General features: G+C 37.2%; 4 protein-coding genes and 1 long non-coding RNA gene across 6 annotated transcripts in view; 2 read left to right on the forward strand and 3 right to left on the reverse strand.

The window, feature by feature from the left end:
• LOC113686687 (lysosomal acid glucosylceramidase) overlaps positions 1 to 2,395 on the reverse strand; it is a 12,058-nt gene extending 9,663 nt beyond the window's left edge. Inside the window, exons 1-2 of the mRNA XM_089204671.1 lie at positions 1,769 to 2,395; positions 366 to 834 (exon numbers count right to left, since the gene is read on the reverse strand). Coding sequence (XP_089060797.1) covers positions 366 to 834; positions 1,769 to 2,114 — 815 coding nt within the window. The 5' untranslated portion in view covers positions 2,115 to 2,395. The remainder of the gene's footprint in view (positions 1 to 365; positions 835 to 1,768) is intronic.
• LOC113686717 (uncharacterized) lies at positions 2,253 to 10,314 on the forward strand. 2 transcript variants are annotated; one of them, XM_027204370.2, is made up of 9 exons: positions 2,253 to 2,641; positions 3,377 to 3,973; positions 4,952 to 5,025; positions 5,719 to 5,975; positions 7,013 to 7,143; positions 7,568 to 7,754; positions 8,242 to 8,371; positions 9,001 to 9,179; positions 9,365 to 10,314. In XM_027204370.2, the coding sequence occupies exons 1-8, from the start codon at positions 2,598 to 2,600 to the stop codon at positions 9,177 to 9,179; spliced, it is 1,599 nt and encodes a 532-aa protein (XP_027060171.2). In that variant the 5' UTR covers positions 2,253 to 2,597; the 3' UTR covers positions 9,365 to 10,314. The 2 variants fall into 2 exon arrangements, with proteins under 2 accessions (XP_027060171.2, XP_089060796.1); XM_089204670.1 differs by having other exon boundaries at positions 2,265 to 2,641; positions 4,952 to 5,031.
• Positions 10,315 to 11,401: 1,087 nt separating this feature from the next.
• LOC113686716 (uncharacterized) lies at positions 11,402 to 12,589 on the reverse strand. Its single transcript, XM_027204369.2, has one exon. The coding sequence runs from the start codon at positions 12,354 to 12,356 to the stop codon at positions 11,652 to 11,654; it is 705 nt and encodes a 234-aa protein (XP_027060170.2). The 5' UTR covers positions 12,357 to 12,589; the 3' UTR covers positions 11,402 to 11,651.
• Positions 12,590 to 18,748: 6,159 nt separating this feature from the next.
• Positions 18,749 to 19,060, reverse strand: LOC149047425 (uncharacterized). Its single transcript, XR_016186070.1, has 2 exons — positions 18,983 to 19,060; positions 18,749 to 18,794 (listed from the first exon to the last, which is right to left on the reverse strand). It is a non-coding gene; the product is annotated as an uncharacterized LOC149047425 (long non-coding RNA).
• A 973-nt stretch (positions 19,061 to 20,033) lies between these two features.
• Positions 20,034 to 21,502, forward strand: LOC113686660 (uncharacterized). The gene has a single exon (XM_089204675.1). The coding sequence runs from the start codon at positions 20,119 to 20,121 to the stop codon at positions 21,145 to 21,147; it is 1,029 nt and encodes a 342-aa protein (XP_089060801.1). The 5' UTR covers positions 20,034 to 20,118; the 3' UTR covers positions 21,148 to 21,502.
• The last annotated feature ends 1,194 nt before the right edge of the window (positions 21,503 to 22,696 follow it).

Raw genomic sequence — 22,696 nt, forward strand, 5'->3', positions numbered from 1 at the left:
CGTAAACAAAATCTTTACTATGATTAGAGTTAGGGTTTAGAGTATTACAAAATTCAATTCAGAGAAAGAAAAATATGTGACATGTTTTCATCATCAGAAGATGAGGAAACAAAATTCTAATAGAATGAACTCAAATTTTTACCCTTTAATCAATCATTATCAAGGAAGTAAAAATGGATCAAAATTGTCTGGTCACAGCTTTGGATTATGACCTCACAAACCCTTGTAAACAACACAAGTCTACACTATAATGCAAAAAGTCTTCAATATAATTTCTAGCAGCATAGAATGCACTTTAAACCATGCTTCTACACAACTTTAAAGCTTGCCCATTATTAAAAAGCACAGAACAATGATTATCTTACAATGGAATAAATCCATCAGATGGCTCATTTTGTGCTGTAACTGCCCAGATCTTTATTCCCTTCTCCTTGTATGCCTCAATAAACTTGGCAAAGTACAAAGCCCATGCTTTGTGGTTTTTATCTCCTGCCTTGCCCTTTAATTGACCAAACCCAGTCATCTTGTTATTTGTTTTCATCCATGCAGGTGCAGACCATGGACTTCCAAAAAATGTGATGTTTTTTTTACTCATCTTCATCGCTGTCAACATCAGTGGAATTTTCAATTTTACATCTTCATCAACCAAGCTAAAGTTGGCCATCTCAAGATCACCAACATGATCATTGTAGGAGTAAGGTCTTGTAGAAAAATCACAACTAGCCATAGGAATACGTCCAATGTTATACTCAATACCTTCCTCTGAGAAATATGAAGAAAGAAGTTTCTGCCTCAAGGCTGTGCTGATGTTGTAAATATTAATTGAGGCAGCATCTGTAAGAAGACACAGAAGAATTAATTGGCCTCTATCATGCCGAGCCAATGAAAAAACACTGATAACTTTACTTTAATCATTGTTGAAAGATGCAGCCATCAGAAGATTAAAAAGCTTGATACACAACACAATGTATTCTGATCAGTAACATATGTCTCCTTGCACAACTTAACCCTTTGACTGCTATGAGTGACTGGCATCTAATTTCTCCCTAAATTATCACCCCTGAATCAAACATTAAGGTAACAAGAATACAGGAAATGATCACCAACTAAAGAAGCTCTTGATTGTTAAACAAGTTCTCCTTGTCAGCAACCTACAAAATGTCTAGAGAAAAGTGTGGAGAATATGCATAATGATGTTGGGATGTAAAGGGGTTTCAACACTCATGTTGATTGGTTTAAATTGGTCACTGTCTAGACGCAAGGTTCTTTTAATTTGCAGTATCTGACAAACATTTTCATCAGAGATCTTTTTTGTTTGTATTTTTTTTGTAGTGAGCAAACACTCAATATTCTAAGTAGGGTATTTAAGTTGCCTTTGTCAGAGTTGTGATAATTTTTTACTGGTGCCCAGCAAAGATCAAGAACTCCACAAATAAATTTATTTTAATGGGCTTATCTATTAATTCTCTGTGATAGGATTTTTTTGCATTTAATATTTTAAAACCAATAGTTCGGCTTGCGATCATTCAACTTATATTTTTTGGCTAAAAGAAAGTCAACCTACGCCTTAAAGGGACAAGTTTATTCAGTGTGCTGGTCACCCTTCAGATCTTACAGATCACAATAATCCTCCCATGTAATTGCCTATATGTATCTCCCTGCTTCAAAAATGTGATGTAACTCCTAAAAAAAAAAACCACCAAATTCACCCAAGCTCGTATAACTTTAGAAGATTTGCACTCACTGATCCTGTATAACACCACTTTACCTGTAAATGCACCCCCAAATCCGAGAATCTTTTGAAACCTGACGCTAGAATTTACCATCAAACGGACATCTTCTACGGAGGACTTCACAGTAAAACTCTTTTCAAACTTCGCTGTCTTAAGACTAAAACGTTCTCCCGCTTTAGAACTCGTGTAAACTGCATATTCTTCCGTTCCAAGAGGAATTCCTTCGCTGAATGAGTCGCACTCGTTTTCTGAGCAAAGACAAACGGTCCCTCCTTGTCCAAAATCTTTGCTGATACATTTAGAATACTTAGGCGGAGAAAAAGCGCCGATGTGAACACAGAGAAGCCCCAAACCTACGCTAAAAATTGAAAAAATATACATTTTGAATTGTGAAATCTCGTGACTCTCATTCTCTTCGGCATTCTCCAGCAGGCGTTCCAAGTTGTTCCCAGTCTGGACATCACGTCACGTTACGATAACGTCATGCTAGTATTGAGAGCCTCTCTAACTATTTCAGATATGTCACGGAGTAATCGTGATAAATGTTGCAAGATTACTTTTAAGGATGAATTACAACTTGAAATCTCTACATACATCAATCTAAAGATGAAAGGAATAAGAAATACTGAAGCCTTGAGTGTCAAATATGTTTGGTGATGGCCAAGCGATTGTGTGACACTTCTAACTATATGGAATGCTGGGATATATTTCGGCGCCAATTTCGACGTAAACTTCAGCAGACATGATAATTTCTTCGCCTGTTTCTTTTTTATACCTTCCTTTTAATCTTTATCATTTTTTAAATTTTTATGATTGAATTACGATTGTCTGGGCCATGCAGCTACAGCGATTTTAACCAGCTGCATGGACAAGGAACTGTTTTCGGCCATCGCATCAGAAAATTATAGGTACGTATGCATCTATTTCTCGTTTGCTCATGAAGTGAAGTTGGTTTGCACGACTGTTTTGATCGCTTCGATAGCTGACTTATTTGCAATAAATATCAGCGATCGGAGCAGAAGACTGCAGTAATTTATCAACTCATCGACATAAACGATCTAATGGAAATGCTGCTCCTATATGTAGTCTTGTACTGAGTTAACTTTGCAATGTTCTGCCAAGCGACAATCATGTGATGTGACAATCATGTGTTCCTGTGATTTGTTGCCGTTTTTTTGTCTCATGAGCAATTTCTTTTTCACCCGTTATGTGTAATTGCGATCACAGAGAATTTTAAGATCGAAAAGTATAAGTTCTTTCTCCTTACCTGTACTCTTTGTTCGGTTTTTCCTTACCTGTACTCTTTGTTCGGTTTTTCCTTACCTGTACTCTTTGTTCGGTTTTTCCTTACCTGTACTCTTTGTTCGGTTTTTCCTTACCTGTACTCTTTGATCGGTTTGAAAACTTTAAAGCTTCTCTCTCATCCGATCAGATAAACGATTGAAACAAATTACACGGGAAAAATAAACTTGGCAACCTCTTGTGTTTCAAGCAATACACATGTTTTAACTCTGAATTTTCATCGGTATTTTTCTTGTTCTGATTGTTTTTGGTCAATCGAAATGCGCGGTTTGTTAAAAAGGTATCATTGACATGAACCAAACAAGTCGTAAGGTCCTTTTTCATCCATTTGTCGTTTGCAGTCTTGCTAAGGAGCTCGGTTTGAATGGAGCGAGAGCTGATCAATTAGAAGATGGTATTACTGCTCTCCATCTGCTGGCTGGGCACGAGGATCAGGAAGCTTCAGAGGTTTTGGAGGTTTGTTTGAGGACTGCAGATCCTAACGTCAGATCTAGTGAGGGAATGTCACCTGTTCATGTTGCTGCTCTCTGGGGAAGGCTGGATAATTTAAAGTTATTGATAAACCATGGAGGTGATCTCAATCAAACAGATGATGAAGGACAAAATGTTCTGGATTTTGCCTCCTTGTCCGAAGGGACCAGTGCAAAACAGTGTATCAAATTTATATTAGAAGTAGAGTCAAACATAAGCTTGGACGAATCTAAAACCTGTATTCCTGAAGAAAAATGGGATGGAATGAAACATGAACAGCCAGTTGGTGAAGTCAGTTGTGGATTCAGTGAGTCATTTTACACAGCAATTGCAGAAGACAGTTTGCTCGATCAGACAGTGGTTACATTTCCAAACTTGCATCCTTGGTTTAGTGCCGATGTTTCTTCAGGTGACTTGGATGAAACGGTGGTCGATAAGATTACTGAACTAAGTATCTCCAGTAACAGGTATAAATTGTATAATATATGTTATATTCACTTTTGGTGTTTACATGCACATGTACCTTCAGCCATTTTTCACTTTTTAACCCTTTACACCCTAACATCAGTATGCATATTCTCCATACTGTTCACTACACATTTCCTGAAAGGCTTACAAGGAGAATTTGGGTAAAAATCAAGAGCTTCATGAGGTGGTGATCATTTCCTTGATTTTCACAACCTTAATGTTTGATTCATGGATGATATTGTGAGGAGAAATTAGAAGCTGGTCATTCTCAGGGGTTAAAGGGTTAAAGGCTAATTTATGACCCTAACCTAAAATGATCATAGCTTTACACAGAGCATACTATTTTTTTTTTAATTATTTCTCTGACATGTACATAGAACTCTCTCTTGAGTCAAGCCTATAACTGATAGTAGCAGCCAGAAAGAGTGATGCCCTGGTTTCTAATTACAATCATGAGCTCCTTCCCACATTACCAGGATGGTGTTCTGTCCAGGGTTTTTTAAAATTATTTTTCAACATTTAATGGGGCTGTAAGTAGTCTAACCTACAACAATATTTTGGGAGAGTACCCTTAATAGACATCACTTGATTTTATTTCTCCATTAACAATGCACATGAAAAAATTCCACACTTCCGATAGGCTGAAAATGAGTGCATTCTCATGTAACACAAGTGTAAAGTTGTAATACAATGCAAATTACAAATGGTGCACTCACTTTCAAAATTTCACCTCTCTTGACTTTCTGTGATGTTTTTTCATGTACATTATTAACAAGTAATAACTTGATTTCTCCTGCAATTTGGTGTAATACGGTAAGCACTTATAAACTTTTGAAGGACTTTATGTGGCACTTGCCCTACAGGCTCTTGTAATTTTGTTATCTTCGAAAAATTTAGTTATGCTTACTACTGACACCAAATTACACTTGAAATCATGTTATCACCTATACTTATTCCTTTGAACATGGTCTTTTAAGTCTTGTAGATGGTGATGAAACTGTAGAAGAAGGTGCAAAGCAGTGGCTGGAACATACAAGTTATCAAGAGCATGGTCAAGGTACATAGTATAAGTTAAGAATTGATTATATTTTGTTTGGATATCAAAAGATTGCAGTTCTTTTTTCCCACATTTCAATTTATGGTACAAGTTAAAAGACATCAGCTGAAAAAAATTTGCATGAACAATGAGGCCAATTTAGTTAACTTCTTCTAACTTTTGCAAAAGACTGTGACAATGTCCGCTACCCTCTCCTCTCTGACCATAACTCAATCTAGTTCACAATAATTGTCTTAAAACCATCAAAGGTCACATTTGTTTTGAACCCAAATCTCCTGGGAGGGTTTGAAGAGGTAATTATTCCACAACATGGCAAAAAAAAGGATATTTGATACATTCTTTTCAAAGTGCTGGTATACACCTGCTGATATTTCCCTGCACAGTGAAAGATTTGTTTCAATTATGGTGCCCTCACCCTTTCACTCTCAAGATCTCATTAATAATACTCCCTACTGTCTGCTATACAGTTCTTATGATATTAGTCTGGACAGAGAATTTAGTGATGGATCAGTTAATAATCTCCTAATTGATATTTTTCTTTATTCTCATCACTTGTCTACTCGATATTGTATCGATATTGTATGGAGAAATTCTGTCTTAGTCACTCATGGGAGTTAAAGGGTTACTTCTCAGACATATTTTCTATTCCCCTTTTTCACTTACTAACCTCTTGTCTCTTATATTCAGATAATGAAGACCCTGCAGAGTTTTATTTTGGCAATAGCACCATATTCTATGACTGGAAGGAGTGCAGCACAATATTGGACCAGTCTATCATCAATGAATCCATAACTGTGCCAGAGAATCTTTTCAAACTTTCTAATAATGATCTCAGGATGGAACTACAAAAGTATGGAGAAATACCTGGTCCAATCATGACAAGCACTAGAAATGTGTATATAAAACGGTTAGCTCGGCTACAGAGTGGCTCAATGGATTCAAAGGTAAAAACTAACACAGCAAAGCAGGGAATATTAACTTGGAACTGCCAGGGTGTGGGTACATATATCAAGTATTGGTGTTGAAGTTAAGTCACAATGGCTTATCATGAGAGCCATCAACAATAAAACTGAGTTGAAAGTAACTGTCTTGTGTTAAGATTTCTCCCTTCCCATGCACAAAATTTATTTTTGTGCTCTGAACTAAGGAGTTTGCAGTTTCTGTTTTTCATTTAGTTCAATACAAATGGTTGCTACTGCACTTCTGCAAAATTTAGAAAAATGTGACCACTTCTGTTGTTTTACTGGTAAGTTCAATTTGATTGTGACAGGTAAATTTTTATACAGACCAATTGCAATAAAGTTCAGGAAATGCAACCAAACCTGAAAACCACAAACTGTTTACATATAGCGCTTTAGTTAAGTTTTTTACCCTTTGTTTGCGTATTATTTGAAACACAAAAACATTCTGCAAATATAATTTGTTGTTTGTTGTGTTCTTAATCTCAAAGGAAATGATGAGCAAAGTCATTTAGGTTTGGAAAGCCTAAAAAAATTCTGACAAACAAATCTGGTGGGTTTGCCAACCACTGAGAATTCTCAATTGAGAGTTTAAATTAGTTCAGGTTTACATTGGCTTAAGTTTATTCACTCTGTGATTGTCAAGAACATTCATGCTCCCTTCTCAACCATTCACTAAACTAAAATTTATGGTGACTTGGCCACCAAATTTGTCCTGTGCCTCAAGCAGTTGGCTAGTTTTTTCCTCGAGTTCTATCATCAGCCTGCGGTGATATTCTCCCAAGTTATGATTGGCCTTTCAGATTCTATTAATTTTACATCATTTGATGGAAAATGGTTCAAAGTGATAGATCACCTAGCTTATGAGTGGACCTACCTTCCTGTGATCCCCCTTCTCCCCCCTTGCCCCACTCTCTCTGGTTCTAGGGTAGTAAGAAGAAGAGAGACACTGGGAACTAGATTTTCCCATAGTATGCATTAATTTGTTAACTGTATCCTAAATACAATTATTTTTTACTTAGGAATCACTCTATAGTGAGTATCTACCAGAGCTAAGGAGGCATTTGGAGGGGAAAACAGAAACGCCAGATTTGTTTGAGGAGGAGGAGTCTATGTGCATAGAATTCACCTGTAAAAAGAATTGGAGGGAGGGGTGAGTCGTTCGTGTAATCAATAATTTCAAGTGATGTAATCGGGAACACTATCTAACTTTCTTGTATGGACTAAGTGCAATTTTTTTTACAAATAAATTCTGTTTTGTTTAGTGTCTGTTTTTTTTTTCTTTTTTTCTTTTTCATATAAGATTACAGATGATGTAAAAATGTGGTCCGAACTTATTTACAGTAAATATGAACGTCGTTGATATTGTTGTTTATTTTATTCCAACCATATTTTATACAGGCATCATAATCTTTTATCGAAAAGACGTTCAGCAGTATGAAACTGAATTGTTTTATGCATGACGAAACAAAAAAATAGCTAATGAATTGGATGAGGTCATGTACAGGTATGTCCTCTGATAGATCAGTTAGCAAATTGCTTTAAAGTATCACATAGCTTACATTTACTTTCTATAGGACTGAAAAATCTTCATTTAATTATCTTCTTATTGATCCGCGTGTCACTCAAAATCTACCAACGAGATCCAAAAGTATGAGCCCTGAGGATGTCTTCCGGGTGTTTATCTTGGCGATATTCTACGTGGGAAAAGGAAAGCGATCAAGACCCTACGCACATCTTAATGAAGCCATGAACTCTGCAAAGGTACATAGAGATGCCATGCATATTGCAATATTAGATACAAAGCTTTAATGATAACATCTTTGTTTTGAGTAACAGAACCAGCGATGCAGTACAAATAAATCAAAAGAAGAATCGTTTTCCTTAATACAAATTGTAAAAAACTTAACCTCTTCTCGAACATTGTATCGGCAATTTTTAGCCGTAAGTTACTGGCACCTTCGCAGGAGTTCTCTGGGATTTGCAGCGCTATTGAACAATGGTTTGAAGTGCTATTGAACCCGCGAAGAGCAACAGCCAATCACATCCAAGGTAATTATCTTATGGATCCAGCGAGAACTCAAACCCGACACACTTTGCTGGGCTTCAAGGACAGAAAACGCTAGTAGTCAACTCATTGCAACTCTTTGAGGAGAGTAGCGCGAGTTTTCTAAACCAATTAACGTGTAGCAAAATCAATGCAATCCCAGACTGTTTTGTAAACTCTAATGAAATTGCTCTGCCTTAACAGGAAAATCCCAAAATTCAACAAATCCGTGATATTTGGGCAGCTGGGCTTGGTGTTGTGTCGCTCCATATCTTTCAGAGTGTCATTCCGGTGGAGGCATACACGAGGGAAGCGTGCATGATAGATGCACTAGGTAATTATGTTCTCAGTGTTTGATAGTCACTTGTATGACAGTAGTTTTTATTAACAGTTGAAATAATTATTGTGTTGAACGCGCTGTGTGAAAGAACACACAAAGGCCACGAGGGAGACTAAACTTGTTTCAGGCGGAATTAATTCCACCGAGTAGCAGGGTGAAGATCTTGAAACCAATATGAGAAGCCACTGCTCCAAATGAAAGATTCGAACACTCTGTTAAAGCAACTGACAGCTGAGAAAAAGGCGTTCAAAGGTTGAAAATATCAATTGTCTTTTGAACACATCCAAATTACATAACCCAGTATCGGTTAAAATGGTCAATTAATCCTAATCGAATTTTGAAATAATCCCCGTGAATACTTATCATTTCGTTGTATTTTCAACCATGGTGAAATCGAGTGCCAAATGTTATCCGTGACTACTAAGACTGCTCCAGCCGGCGATTTTGGATTTGAGTCCATGACTTACTCAGACCGAAAACAATACACCCTTAGTGTCTTAGTGTCCTTTCATCCCCAATTTTTTTTCGATGCATAAAAAGGAAACACACAATCCCCGGTGAGACTCGTACTAAAGCTTTTCAATTTATGTTTCTTTTGTTGTTATTGTTTTTGTTTATTTCAGGCCTTCCACGACTTACAAACAAGAAAAGAGGTGATTATTACGGAAGGGCAGCATCTTGGCCTCAAAAGAAAAGGAGAGAAATGGGGGTTTTTCTTCTTCAAAGGGCTCTTAAAATATTACTCAGTGAAGGAGAGAGACAACTGCGCCCTGAAGATCTCAAAGTAAAGCATAACTCTTAGGTAAGCATCACATGCTTCATTTCGTTTTTGCTTTTTTGATAGATTCTTTGGTATGATTTGATTCAAGATTGGGTACAACTTGAAAGGTAAAATATATATATACCTATTTGCCTTGCTTTAGTGCTTTATGATTATGTTCGCTTCAGTTGGTTCTTAGGTCATGATTTTTTTTCTTTTTTATACAGATGAGCCTTCCGTTGCCAGTATTTCACTAAATTTTTACAGTTCCTCGTCAAGGCCCTTCGTTTTACCCTGTTTCTAAGGAGTCATTTTTATTATTTTTATCATGTGCCGTCAATCTTAGTTTTTATCGTATTACCGCGCACTTACGTTGTACCTCAAACTGGATGTTATTCCAATTTTTAAGAGTTTTACTCTCTCGTTTTCCAAACATGTTGAGCTAGCTTACGAAAAAAAAAATATCGGATTATTTTTTATTTTTGTAATTTTGCTTTATTTTTTTTTACACTTTTTACGTTCATTCATTCATTCACTCTCTCGTTTGGTGTTTATCACCAAATTAGCCCCATTGTCGAAGGAAATCTGGGATGTTTATGGTCGGTTTGTTTTCCTTCTCTAGCCAGGTCGCTTTGAGCAGTTGGTTGGTTGATAATTTATACTCAGCCTGAAAGGCAATTTTTTTCTTTTTCAACTTAAGTAGAATCGTTTACATAGGTTATCAAAAAGTACTTTGAAGCAAATCTCAAAGTAAACCATGTCCACAAATGAGAAATCGTAGAAAATTCATTACTTTGTGCAAGCGCCGTAACTCCCGAGTGACGGAAAACGATTTCGTTCATTCTTTTCATGAGTCGAGTCTTTTTACAGCGCGGAGTTCACAGAGATCCAATCAGAAAGTCAGCAAAGAAAAACCGCAGATATATTTGAGCGCTTCAAGCAAGCAATCGCGTGGACAATAAGAGAATATAGTGAAAATCGTTGTGATTTTCCGTTTTCGTATCTCACTAAATAGAGTTCCAACATAGAGGATGACTCAGTTTCTTAAACAAAATGATAAGTTGTATATAGGGTGGGAAAAAGACTTGTATAGCTTTGTAGATAGATATGTAGATTTTTTTGTCAGATTTTAGCCAAAAGAGTTTCAATCTTAATAAACGAATGAGAATTTGAAAAACGATTTTACAGTTTTATTGCTTTTATACAGTTTCAAAGGTTTGCAAAAACCGAAAGAATCACTGAAGTAACAACTAAGCGAGAGGGAACAGAGGTGGCCAAGAATGGGAAAGATTGAACTGAACTGATTACGATTGACGAATTTAAAAAAAACTTCAGGCTAAATTATCCAAGATACAGCCTGAAATCCTAACCTAGATTGAGTAACAAAAGTCCTGCACGCTTCGTAGGTCCTTACGCCCTTCCCAACCTTACTGACATGTCAAGTTTTTTCTCTTCACGTTTTACAGAGAGGTGGGGGGATTCGAATTTGACAGAGAAATTTTGAGACCGACAGACTTTTCCAGGGAACGTTGTTATAATCCTCAGGTTGCCAAGTCCTTGGTTCCTCCACAAAATACAATATCCTGCGAGTAGGTCCTGTTCATTATCGCTTCGGCGCGTGCGTTTCGCCCGCAGGAAAATACGAAGCCTTGACCAGCGCGAGTCGAGTCGGCGATCTATTGGTCTGTAAGGGGTCCAGCTCAGATTGTTAGTGCCAGACCCCCGGTAGACCTCACCCCGACTCGTTCTAACTACTCTATTCCCGCGAGCGGAGAACAGCGCGTCCTGCGGGGTCACTAATGAGGGCTTTATAAAGTAAATAAAATTGTCCCAGACTGTCACCAAAAACCACAACTTTTGTCATCGTGACTGAAATCGCAGCAGGGATAATGGACGCCTCAGGTATGGCGGAGTTAATAGAAAGTTGGATCGGGTCAATCTCAGCCTGCGGCGGGCGTAAAAGGCTCAAACTTGAACCAAAAATTGGACCTTTCGAAAATGCCTAGACTTACTTGTTCGGCTGAAAAAATCAACAAAAGACTGTGGCAGCATTTTAGATCTTTTACACATTTCGGAGGTTTATTTTTCGCAAAACAGCAGCTCCGATTTCGCTTTCTGGACTAATGGGTCAACTCTTAACTTCGTCATGTTTGTTTTATTCATAGTTTATAGTGATCAGTTGGTATGAAACAGCGGCGATGAGAACCGTAATACATAGTTTTCAGTTTTCCGCTTGCCATTCTTTACCAAACACACCGAAAACAAAGACTGACAAACAAATATATTTCCACTCCTTGTAGATCGTACACTATTTACAAAACTTCCTCATTGTGAATTGGATAAAATATGACTACCGATCACTGAAGATTTTACTACTCGAAATAGGAGACACAGAAGAGTAGAAATTTTCCAAATATCACAAATTTCCTGTGATTTTAAAGAGACTTCTATCTACAGCTAGTGAATGACAGTGCATATTCTCGATCTCAAATCCTGGGAGGGTTCAAAACTATATTAACATGAAATAAAAGTCCGTTTTCTCTTGGAGAAGTCTTTCAAAACATCTTGTCGAATCTTCCAGTATACTGGACAACTCTCGCCATAAGATGCAACCTGGAACCTTCCTCTGCGACATTTAAGCCTCAGAAAATAAATTCCAGCAGTCATGCCACTAAAATCTCTGTATTCCAAGTGGTACGTGCAAACATATTTCTCCAGGTCCATATCGTAAACAATGAAGAAATACAGCTTGACCGCTATGTCATTTTCTCGCTCCTGCAACGGTTCTGGTTTCAAGTATTGTCCAACTTTAATGGTAAACCGGTTGAGCGAAATCTCTTCTCTCGTAAAAAAAGTTACGTTCAGAGAGCTAAAGACACTCTCTCCCCAAACGTCGTAGAGTTCTACGATAGCATCGGCTATTTCATCGGCCTCGGTAAATTTATCACCCGAAGCCAAGCGAGACATTTCTGAAGAAGCCACGCAGAACATATCGTTCATAGCATCAATGGCCTTCGAATTGGGGAAGTCGTTTTGTTCTTTCGGCCAAGAAAGAGCTTCCTCGAAGGCTGACAGAATTTCGTCGAGGGCTTCATCTCGGTAAAATGTTTCTTCGTCATCTTCAAAATCGGAATCTACGAAAACCCAATCTTCTAGGCATCCTCCTCGACGGAAGAGAGCTTTCTTTTCTCTACACATGCACGACCAACAGTGACCCATGTCAAACCGAACGTTTCCTTGTGGCAGCAAAAATTTAAACGACCGAAGCTCATTCACAATTCCTGCTTCTGCTCGGTTTTGCTTTTAAATTTGATTGTCATTGTCTTCAGCTCGTAGCTTCATGGGAACGTGTAGAGATACACACATGAAATTATCCGTGTTGACGGCTTAAATGAATTTTTTCGTGCACTCGTCACGTTTTTAATGCTTGAAAGTTAAGTTTGTTTACGCGACAGTCCAAGGTACAATGAGGTCAGTCAATGGCATCCGCCCGGAAACAGGGCAGATCCGCATGAAAATATCTACATAGGTCACGAACACAGTTTGGTATGTGGGATATTGTGCCTGAAATTGTTCTTACAAAAGCGTTCCGTTCTGTCTTCAAGTGTTGCTAAATTTCCAATCTTTTCGAGCATGAAAAATAGTTCCGGCAGAACTCCAATTTGTAACTAAATTACAATCTGCGTGTTTTGGTTGAAAAAGGGGAAAGAAACTTTGAAATTTAGCGGGTAACTGTTTGATGACCCCCGTCTCTTGACATTCTTAGACTTCAGGGGTTATTTTCTATTCCTGGTTTTATTGTTTGTGTAAAAATAGAATCTTACTCTTAGGCAAGGAAGAAAATATTTTAAAAAAGGTACTGAGTGCTTTTAAATTATGTGATCAAGCTATTGTCAGAACTCCGCCGGATTACAATAATTTAAACAGATTAAACTACGCAAATTCAATTTTCAAATGTAATTTTGTTTCGGTGAGAAAATAGACACATACAGACTGTGCAAGATAAGATGATAAGCTCCAAAAATATCTCTCATTTGCCTCAAATGTAATCATTTCGGCCTCAATGTTGCATCAATAGCAAGGAAGACTGACTGCCAAAGTTTATTTCTCACCTTAAACCAATTCGCATCTAATGCAGTTCGAGATACTTCTTGTAAATGGCGTTTCTGACGAAAAAGTTCAAAATAGCTTGTTTTAGTGAATTTTGTATCTTCCAATATAGAGACTTTCGTTGGAAGCTGCGCAAATCGCAGAGTGCGAAAGACTCACGAAGGTGTGACGAAACAGCTGAACGAAAACATGGCCCTATTAATCAACATTGTTTTGAGGCAGGGAACAGTCAAATTGACCTTGCGCTATGGTAAAAAGGCGTCATGATTTCGTATTTCATTTTTAGGTTATTATTTTATTGTGTGTGATAACGGTGTTGTGATACAAAGACACAATTCGTGTGGTAATTTTTAGGAAAAGGCTATTTTGTGAAAAGTTAAAAGTGCGTGAGTGACGAATTAAGCGGAACTGTGGTGTTACATTATTAGCAAAGGTGATTTGATCAAAGTTCACCAAGAGTTGACTGCAATATACCATGGACTTCTTCTTCCCACATTCTGGTTAAACAGGCAGAGAGGTAATAAAAGGAACAGAATGAATCACGCATTAAGATTTCTTTGTGCGAAATCTTAATAGAAGCTCTGGCCATGTAAATAATGGTGTTTCGTTCTCAGGGCAAATTTGTGAAAAATGCCCCCTTTCTTCTCGGTTGGAGGTACTCTTTACCTTGGCGTCGTCAAACAGGGGCCTTGTTACACAAAATTGTAGTGACAGAGCTTACGATTTTACTATAAAGCGTCTTTGACTGGAAATCTTTTAAGATCCAAGGTCTCGAACAAGGCGGCGTTGCCGCTGCGTGGTGTGCACGTGCGTTACTGACAAATGTTTTGTTCTTTAAGGTCAAGGTGCCGCTACCCTGCACAGGGCAAGCGTCAATGCTTTTCAAGCTTTGTATGCGTTTTTTTCTTTTGTCTAGGCGAGCGTTGGCAGGAGAGAGCTGAGTGCCGGAGGTGAGACTCTCAAACACACTCACACAAACGACGCCTTTTCTTTTGGCTTAAATGCAACAATTTAGTCCATGTGTCGTCTTGGATATAGTAGCGAAATTGAGGGATTTTAAGGCCTTTGCCCGCCTTCCCAGGATGTGAAACCAAAATGGGCGATTTGTTGCGCCGCAGAACGACAAGAACTAACCCTTGTATTTATTTTTTTTGTCATCTTCTTAAAATGATGTATTCTGCTAGGCTAAAAATCATTTCTAATCATCCCTTATGAATGTCAATATCACTGTATACTGTATCATGTCATTTAATGCGGTGTATCTGTTCATCTACATTTCCGATGAAGACTTTTCTTTGATCGCATAAAAAATTTCAAGTTGCCGTAATAGATGAAAGTTTTTTTTGTTTCAACCACTAAAGATTCCATACTTGTACTTGCACTGCTTGCCACATGTAAAGAAATACGTTTTAGGGTGACTTCGGCATTTACCCCTCGCGCGAAAGGAACTCTGCTTGTCGAGTGAATTATCAAGTTCTTTCATGACAACAAAAGCACTTTGGCTCAGACAGAGGCCCGTAAATCTGTCCTAAAAGGTCCGTTTAGGCTCCAGGTTCTACTCAGAACAGTTCGATGTTGACCTAAATCTAATGAACGAAGACTACATATAATTATTTCATACGAATTAGAAAATACATTTACATTTTGCAATATACACAAATTTGAATGCACACGGTTGTTTTGGTTTGGAAGGCTGTAAATATGAAAACTGTTTTACCCATTTATTCCCAAAGAGTTCTTTGTTTTTGTAATATTTGTAAGATTCGTTTCGTAGCACAAATACTGGAGGTGAGTTCGTGAGAGGATTACCGTCCGCGGTAATGACAGCGACGACCAGATACAACTTTGATTCAAATTCGTAAAAAGCGACGTGAAAAAAATGAAATTAAACATTTAAATAGATAGGTAAATATGAGGACTTCTACGAAATTATTTGTGATATGAAGACTAACATGCAACACAAAAAATATAACCTATACAGATAGAACGCAAGCGATAGATTTAAAAGCGTCTTACACCAAATCAGTCAAAATTTTCCTGGAATTCAGCTATTACTGACGCCGTTTCTTTCCATCGGAGTCGGCCCGCGATTCAATAACTAAGGAAACTGAACCATGTTTTTTATCTGCATAGAAAAATACCTCTCTACTAAATAAAAACACCTTTAAATTATTGTTGTCCGGCAAAAAAACACCAGATATACCCGAACATACGAATAGGTAACAATGATAATGTGGAATTCCAAAGATGAATTGAAAAATTTTAACTTAATTTCTTAAGGTTCAAAAATCCTGAAATATTTTGTCAAAACTCTCTTCATTGCTTTATCACAAATAGTACCTGTTCTACGTAACGCTGGATAATCTTTACCATACTTTTAACTCTCGTTCAGTTTTTAAGTACCGCACTATGCGAGACAAGAGCGCTATCTTCTTTATATTGAAAATCCCTCAGCATGTCCTCTCGAACAGACCAATAACACGGGCAATTTTTACCGTATTTCGTTATTTGCAAATGTCCACCAGAACACGACAAGCAGAGGACATGAAATTTCTGCAAGATATTACTACATTCTAAATAATACGTAAACATGAATTCATTAGTTTCTGCTTCCCTTACTTCGAAGTAATATAGTCTAAACAGCCGATCATCATCCTCATAAAATCGCTCTGGCGTAAAGTACTGCCCAGCGAGAATGACAGCATTTTTCGTCTCGATTCTTTCCCGAGGAAAAGACTTTATGTTGAGATATTCAAATGCTTCGTTTCCCCAAGCAGTTCTCAACCGCAGAATCATTTTTACGATTTCATCAGCTTTCCCGTAGTCTTCACTTTCGGCAAGATCGCTCATGCATCGACATGCGTCAACAAATAATTCATTTACTGACTCCGAAAACTCGACACTCCAACACACGTCGTGTTTACTCGTCCAGCAAAGCGCTTTCTCCAATTTTGAGGTTAGATCTCGAAGCGTGTTGTCCTCGATGCAAACATTTGTGAGTTGTGTGGTTTGAAAATTGGCTTCCCGACTTTTTCGTGCTCTTCCGTCAAGTCTCGAGTTGTCGTCCCGAAATTGCTTCAATGAGTTTGCATCACGTTTAGAACGAGAAGGGCAGCTACCCATAATGGGAAGGTACAAATTTGTCTTCGGTGACCAAAGCGCGTTGAAAATTCAAGGAAAATGACGATAGCACTATCTGCCAACACGGAAGACACTGGGCGACAAATCAAATATCTTATCTTTTTATTATTATCATTCAAAAATCCACATCATATCTTCAAATCAAAAGTTAGATTCATTATTCACAGTTAACACTAAACTAAGACATCCCTTTCAAGTGGAAATGATGTAAATCATCTTAAGTCCTTCAAAATTCACACCGTGAAATTATAACTTTGTAAATTTGTTTAATTGGTGCCGCCCCAAAGCGTGCTGAAAAAGCAGCGCTAATTGAACCGCTTCATTGCCATGGAAACTTTAGACTAAAGAAAAACATTTCAGCCGAAAGCAAATGAAATGCGGATAGACCTGCATACAAGTTGAATGTATGCTTTCTTAGAATATTCCTTCTGCTAAATAAACCAGTAAAAATCATTTGAAAGTTAAGCATTTCAAGGCAACCAAATATTGTCTACTAGTGCTGGCAGCAGTAAAGAAACGTCCTCACTCAGTTACCAAATAAATTGAGATTATATCAAAAAATATCGTAAAAGAGCTTTTACGATGTCCAGTATTCCGTCGTGATAAACATTATCGAATAACTTTTGTATTTCTGTCTTTTTTATTGTTTGTTATTTTTCACTGAAATAACTACGTTTGACTTATTTTCTTGGCCATTATAAAAAAAGAAATGTAGAACTTTGATGTTTACTATCAGTGTAGGTGATTAAATTGCAAATGTGTCGATGTACAAATCAAGTGATTTAATAGCAGAAATGCATGTTTTCTGAACAATTTCCTAATAGTTGACAATTCCAAATACCTTTCTGAATTAAGAATTTATTCAATTCTTTACTTAGTTGATTAGATGTTAAAATTATCACCTCAATTAGACAAAAATAATAGTGTTGCGTTCATTTTTGACATCATTACTTTGGAGTAAACTTCGTTCCCTCAAATGCATGTTATTTGAACAATTTCCTTATGGTTGACAATTCCAAATACCTTTCAGAATTCGCAAAGTATTCAATACTTTACTTAGCTCATTAGATGCTGATATTATCGCCCAGATTAGACAAATACGAGTGCTGCGTTCATTTTTGACATGACTTTGATTACTTTGGAGTAAACTTCGTTCGCTCAGAAAAAAAATGAGTATGTGATGCTCCAAGACTATGGAAAAATCCCGAGGTAGCTAATCTGATTATATTTTTAAATTTTTTCCCGCATCATATCTTTTCCAGCATTAAAGTATATTGATTTAGTTTGATGTTGAATATTTTTATCCCTAATACCTTAATGATTTTGATGCTTCAGGCGAAAAAGTACATAACACTTTAAGTGATCGACCTGTACTCCTCCCGTTTGAAGGAAAAAAATTTATCAATACATGTACTCAATTCTTATAACCACATTCACTTCAAGATGAAAATCTTACACAGAAAAACAAAAACGTTACAACGGTAGGAATAATTCACATTCTCGTACTTTCAGCCCGCCTTATTACACATGGCATATTTATCCCTTTCTCGGCAGTAATGATTTTTCATCCCGAACTGCAGTTTTGAATTTGGTTTGAAGAACTAGAGTGTCACTTGAATTGATATCAAGCAGTGCAATACGATTTGTGTAAATATTTATGATAAGGTTCCATGAGTTGATCATTCGTTACTGTGAGTTTGGCGGAAGAAAGGCGAAATACATAAACAAAGCAAAACGAACTCAAAAGGAAACACAAAACGAAACAAAAAAAAGAACCCCTACGGCTCAGAAAAATAATTATACCAAGAGTTTAGAGTTTAGTAAAGAAAAATATTCTCTCAGGTGAACTGCAATTTAAGCAATTGCAGAAAAGGTGTCTGAAAAAATTCAGGCTTCGACGGGATTCGAATCTCACAGATACTAGTTGGGCTCCACTACCAACTGAGCTACGAAACCACACGTTGAGAGCGAGGCAGATTTGCAGGCAAATCATAATCTGTTTGTCGGAGTCAGTGCGTGCCATTAAGAAAAAAAAGTTAATAGCCTTTCTATTCCGTCAATTCATGTTCTCTCGTACCTGCTCAAACCTTTCCTCTAATAAAGCAATCATTGCCTTTAGTAAAATTATACTGATATGGTAGTTTAAGTTACTGTATGGAAAATAAGCTTCCAGGCTAATTTTTGTGAACAGTAGCTTAGAGCCTCATTGAAACCGTCACACGATTCCTCTTATCTTCGTCAGTTCTGGTCCAAATTTGATGTGGAATGTAGCGGACGGAGGGATCTAGAGACATTCCATCGTTGCTCCGAACGCGATATTTAGATAAGACTTTATACTGAAACCAAGTAAGCCACTCGTATCGATCAAAGCTCTTTAATTTCTTGATTTACTTAATTACGTAAAAACTGAAAGGATAATTATAACGAAAAGCCTATTACTATAATTCGTACAGAACATCGATAGTACAATAACAACGCAAAAGGGGGCGTATCACGGTACTAGAAATTCACAAAATAACACTAATCACGAGCAATAATATAAGAGAAATACTATAACTAAATAGATTAATACAGATTACAACTACAAATCATACCTCTTTCTCCAATCTTAACTCTTTTCTTTCGGTTTCTTTCGAGTAATCAACGCTACTATATTAACACGTGTTATCTCGTCGCTCGATTAAGAAAATTGATCTGCTGAGCTATTTGCATCTCATAACCCAACGGAAGTTACACAATCGTGGTTAACTATTACACATTAATCATTACATGGAAGTTGTTTTTACGCGTTCAAATCCATCTTCTCTGTGCCAAAAACAGGAAAAGTCTCCATTCCATTCTTTCGCAAGGCTCTTCAGAATTCAGTAAAAGATTGCAATCTCAATCTTGCAAGAGCACCAGACGCCTACAATTGTGAATACTAGTAAGAGTGAGAAATCTTCGCAGGAGTTGAATTTGGCTTTTTCATTCCTTTACCTTATTTCTAACTTGTTTTCATTATTGTTTTTTACTTTTTTTTTTATCATTGCCAGTGCTAACTCGTGAGTAGGGCTCCATCCGCTCTTCTCCTCCGCTCCCCCCCCCCCTCCCCCCTGTAATTTTTGCAAGCGAATGGTCAAACGCACTTACTTTCCTACTCACAAACGAGACAATCAATCTCGAAATTTTGGGACTTGATAGGTTTCAGTTAACTCTATTTACAATATTTTTGTGTGAAAAGTTTTAATTTTAACGAAACCTGTGATGGTCGAAAGCAAATCATTCAAAACATTCGCTTCGGAATTTTTAAGCTTGTTTCGTGACGTAACAAGCAAAATTAATTAAACCGATATAGCCTGAAAAGCAAGACATTTTTAAAAGACAAACGTTCGCGTTATTCACATCAGTTGACGTCAAAGTTGCTTTGGTGTGGAAGAACCGCGTTTGTTGCCCAAATGATTTGAAACGTCACTTTTCCCACGTAATATTAAGGATTGTCATGTATGCAGCGTCTAGACTCTTTCACATTGTTCCTGTGCTCCACTTTGTAAATAAAGGTTTTCATAACTCGTAGATAAAGTTCTTAAAGCTTTACCGTGAGTTCTATTGAGTAAATACTTATAGTATATTACATTTGCAAAGGTTTTGACTTTTTAACACATCATTACTGATCTAGCTCTTACGCACGGGTGATATGCAGTTACTCTTTTGCTGTTTATTTACATCAACGATTAAACTGTTTCAATAGGAAATGAAAGCTCTTGGGATTTTGCGCTATTGTATTTTCGTTTCAGTTGTTCAGGCGCATATTTGCATTTTCTTTCCCACATTAATTTTACGCATCAGGTCACATCAAGCTTCCTTGTGTTTGTTACAACGTCATAGAACCAAACGTGACACTGGGATTGGCGAAAAAGTTTTGATAAGGTGCTTTCTACTTCTGAAAACTGAAAATCACAGGTCTACAAATGAAGAGATGGGTTGCTTTCCTACCAAAGAATGCCACCAGTGGTCCGCAGATGAAGATCTAGATCTCGATATCACTCCATTACTGAACGAAAGTTCGAGACCAAAAGGCTATATACAGGATGATCATGCCACGTCAATAGATCGTGGCCGGGAAATTGACGTCGACACTGATCCGAAACTGGAGACCCTTTTACTAAAACTTGAGCATGCTCAAGGTTTGAGACAGAAAATTCGCCGATGTACATCCAGAGCAGAACTTGAAAACTACCGATTAAAAGTCATCAGCGTTTTAAATGCAGCTACAATTGAAATGAGTCGTATGACAATAGATCCTAAACAACACGACGCGGAAAGAGTTGTCAAGGAAATTATGCGACTGAGAAATGTTCTTGGAGACAAATTCTTCGAAGCTGCAAGAATAAACGCATTTGGAAGAGAGATCACTCAAATGGGACCTTTCCTTCTGACAGGAGGGCAATATTTTAAGCCGGTAATGGTAAATGAAGACGATGACACAATTGTCAAGCTTTTTTTCTTTGTCATTTCGCACGCGGAAACGGCGCAAGTGCTATTTCGCTATTATCTCGAGCATGCAAGCTTTCTGGATGAATACTTCGCTTTGGGTCTTGTTATTCCCGAAGGACATACTCAAGTGGAAATCTACGGCAGCTCGTGTCCACCGTATTGGAAAATTCGACAAGACGTAATAAACAATGCGACCATTAGACTGCGGTCTCGTTTTGAGGACTCAAACCAGAGCGAATTGGAAAGCTCTGTCGATTATGATAACCTTTCCGACTTGTTATTTTGATTACCATGGGGTATCAATAAGGTCTCTTCAATAGTCCTTAATATTCATCCACAATTTTTTTTAATGACCAAAGGATAGATCTTTTAGTTTTTACTTCCACTGACTTTCCGCAAATATAAAAGAGTTTATGTGTTGCACCTGTCGACTGAAATAATTGTTTTGACTTACTCTGATTAATTGAAGATATTCGATGCTATTCATAGACGAGTTCTAGGTGGAAAGCAAGTTAGAGTATAAATGATGTATATAGAAATTCGATATGGACCATTTATATTATCTTTCAAATTTATACAAAGCATATATTAAAGGTATCATGATTTTTGAAAATAAAAATATATTTATTATTTTATGTAAACCGTGTATAATTCATTATAATGCTTCTGACCGCAATAAATACCTGTGGTCTGCTGAGTCAACACTCCATCCCCATCAGATTAAAATGTTCTTACATTGTCAGTCTGGAGATGTTGTTTACCACCTGAGTGACTACAGCCTTTGCTTATATCAAGATACCATTGCAGATCGTATCCATGTAGAAGGTTTTAATAGTTCGGAGGAATACCCCAGAGTTTTTACGGCGGAAGTTCGAGAAAATAAATTGATGTGGTCCCCCTGCCCCTAAAATGTAGTTTTTACTAAACTGCCCAAAGTGTTTTTGGAAAGAAACAAACAAAGAAATAAAAATGAAGCTGCTGGCACGGTGTGATAAACAAGATTACAGATAATATGGACTTTATTTTGACGAGAAATCGTTTTTGCCCATATATTACAGCAAAGGGAATTATGGGATGGATTCTCTGTCCTGGTATTTTAGAATATTACCTTTCTCTTGATTATGGGGTATATCACATCCGAAGGGTTTGGGTTCGTAAAAAAATTATCTGGTAGAGAACACCTGGCTGACTGACCCGAGGAAACCAGATATTTTAGAAGAATTTTAGCGTAACCGAATAAACGAATATGAAGTAACTGCAATTAACTTCGAAATTCAAAAAAATGAAATAAGAGAAACATGTTTCACCCTCTATGTTATTGTTAAACGAATTATTCACCTTGTAGGTAAATGCTCGCTTTCAATATATTTGATCTTGAAAAATACGTTATTATCGAACAGTATTTTAATTAGTGTTAAGTAGTTACTGATGTTTTTAATCAGTCCGTTTATAAATGAATAGTGATCGTACATGACTGTGTGAGATAATTTCACTTTCTGGGAGAGGGTAGATTTGGAAATGAAATAACAAACACAGGCTGGAAGGTAAGCTTGAAAGTTCTCCATTCATCTACGCGATTGTTTTATCAGAAAAGTTCAAGTTCCTGTAGTTTGAATCAGTCGTCGGATTTCACATAACGGTTATGTCATTTTAGGACATGTAGATCATTGTCGACGAAATTTTTTTTTTAAATTGAAATCTTGGTTAAAAAAACCTTGACATATTGACGGGTAAGATGAAAGACCAGTTCCTCTGTAAAGTTTAAATGTCGAGCGAGCCACTGAAGGTGAAAGGCGATGCGCGACCAACAGAGAAGCTGTCAATTCTGTTTTAAA

The sequence above is a fragment of the Pocillopora damicornis genome, chromosome 4 (genome assembly GCF_964200805.1).
Source record: "Pocillopora damicornis chromosome 4, jaPocDami1.2, whole genome shotgun sequence".
Taxonomy (NCBI): domain Eukaryota; kingdom Metazoa; phylum Cnidaria; class Anthozoa; order Scleractinia; family Pocilloporidae; genus Pocillopora; species Pocillopora damicornis.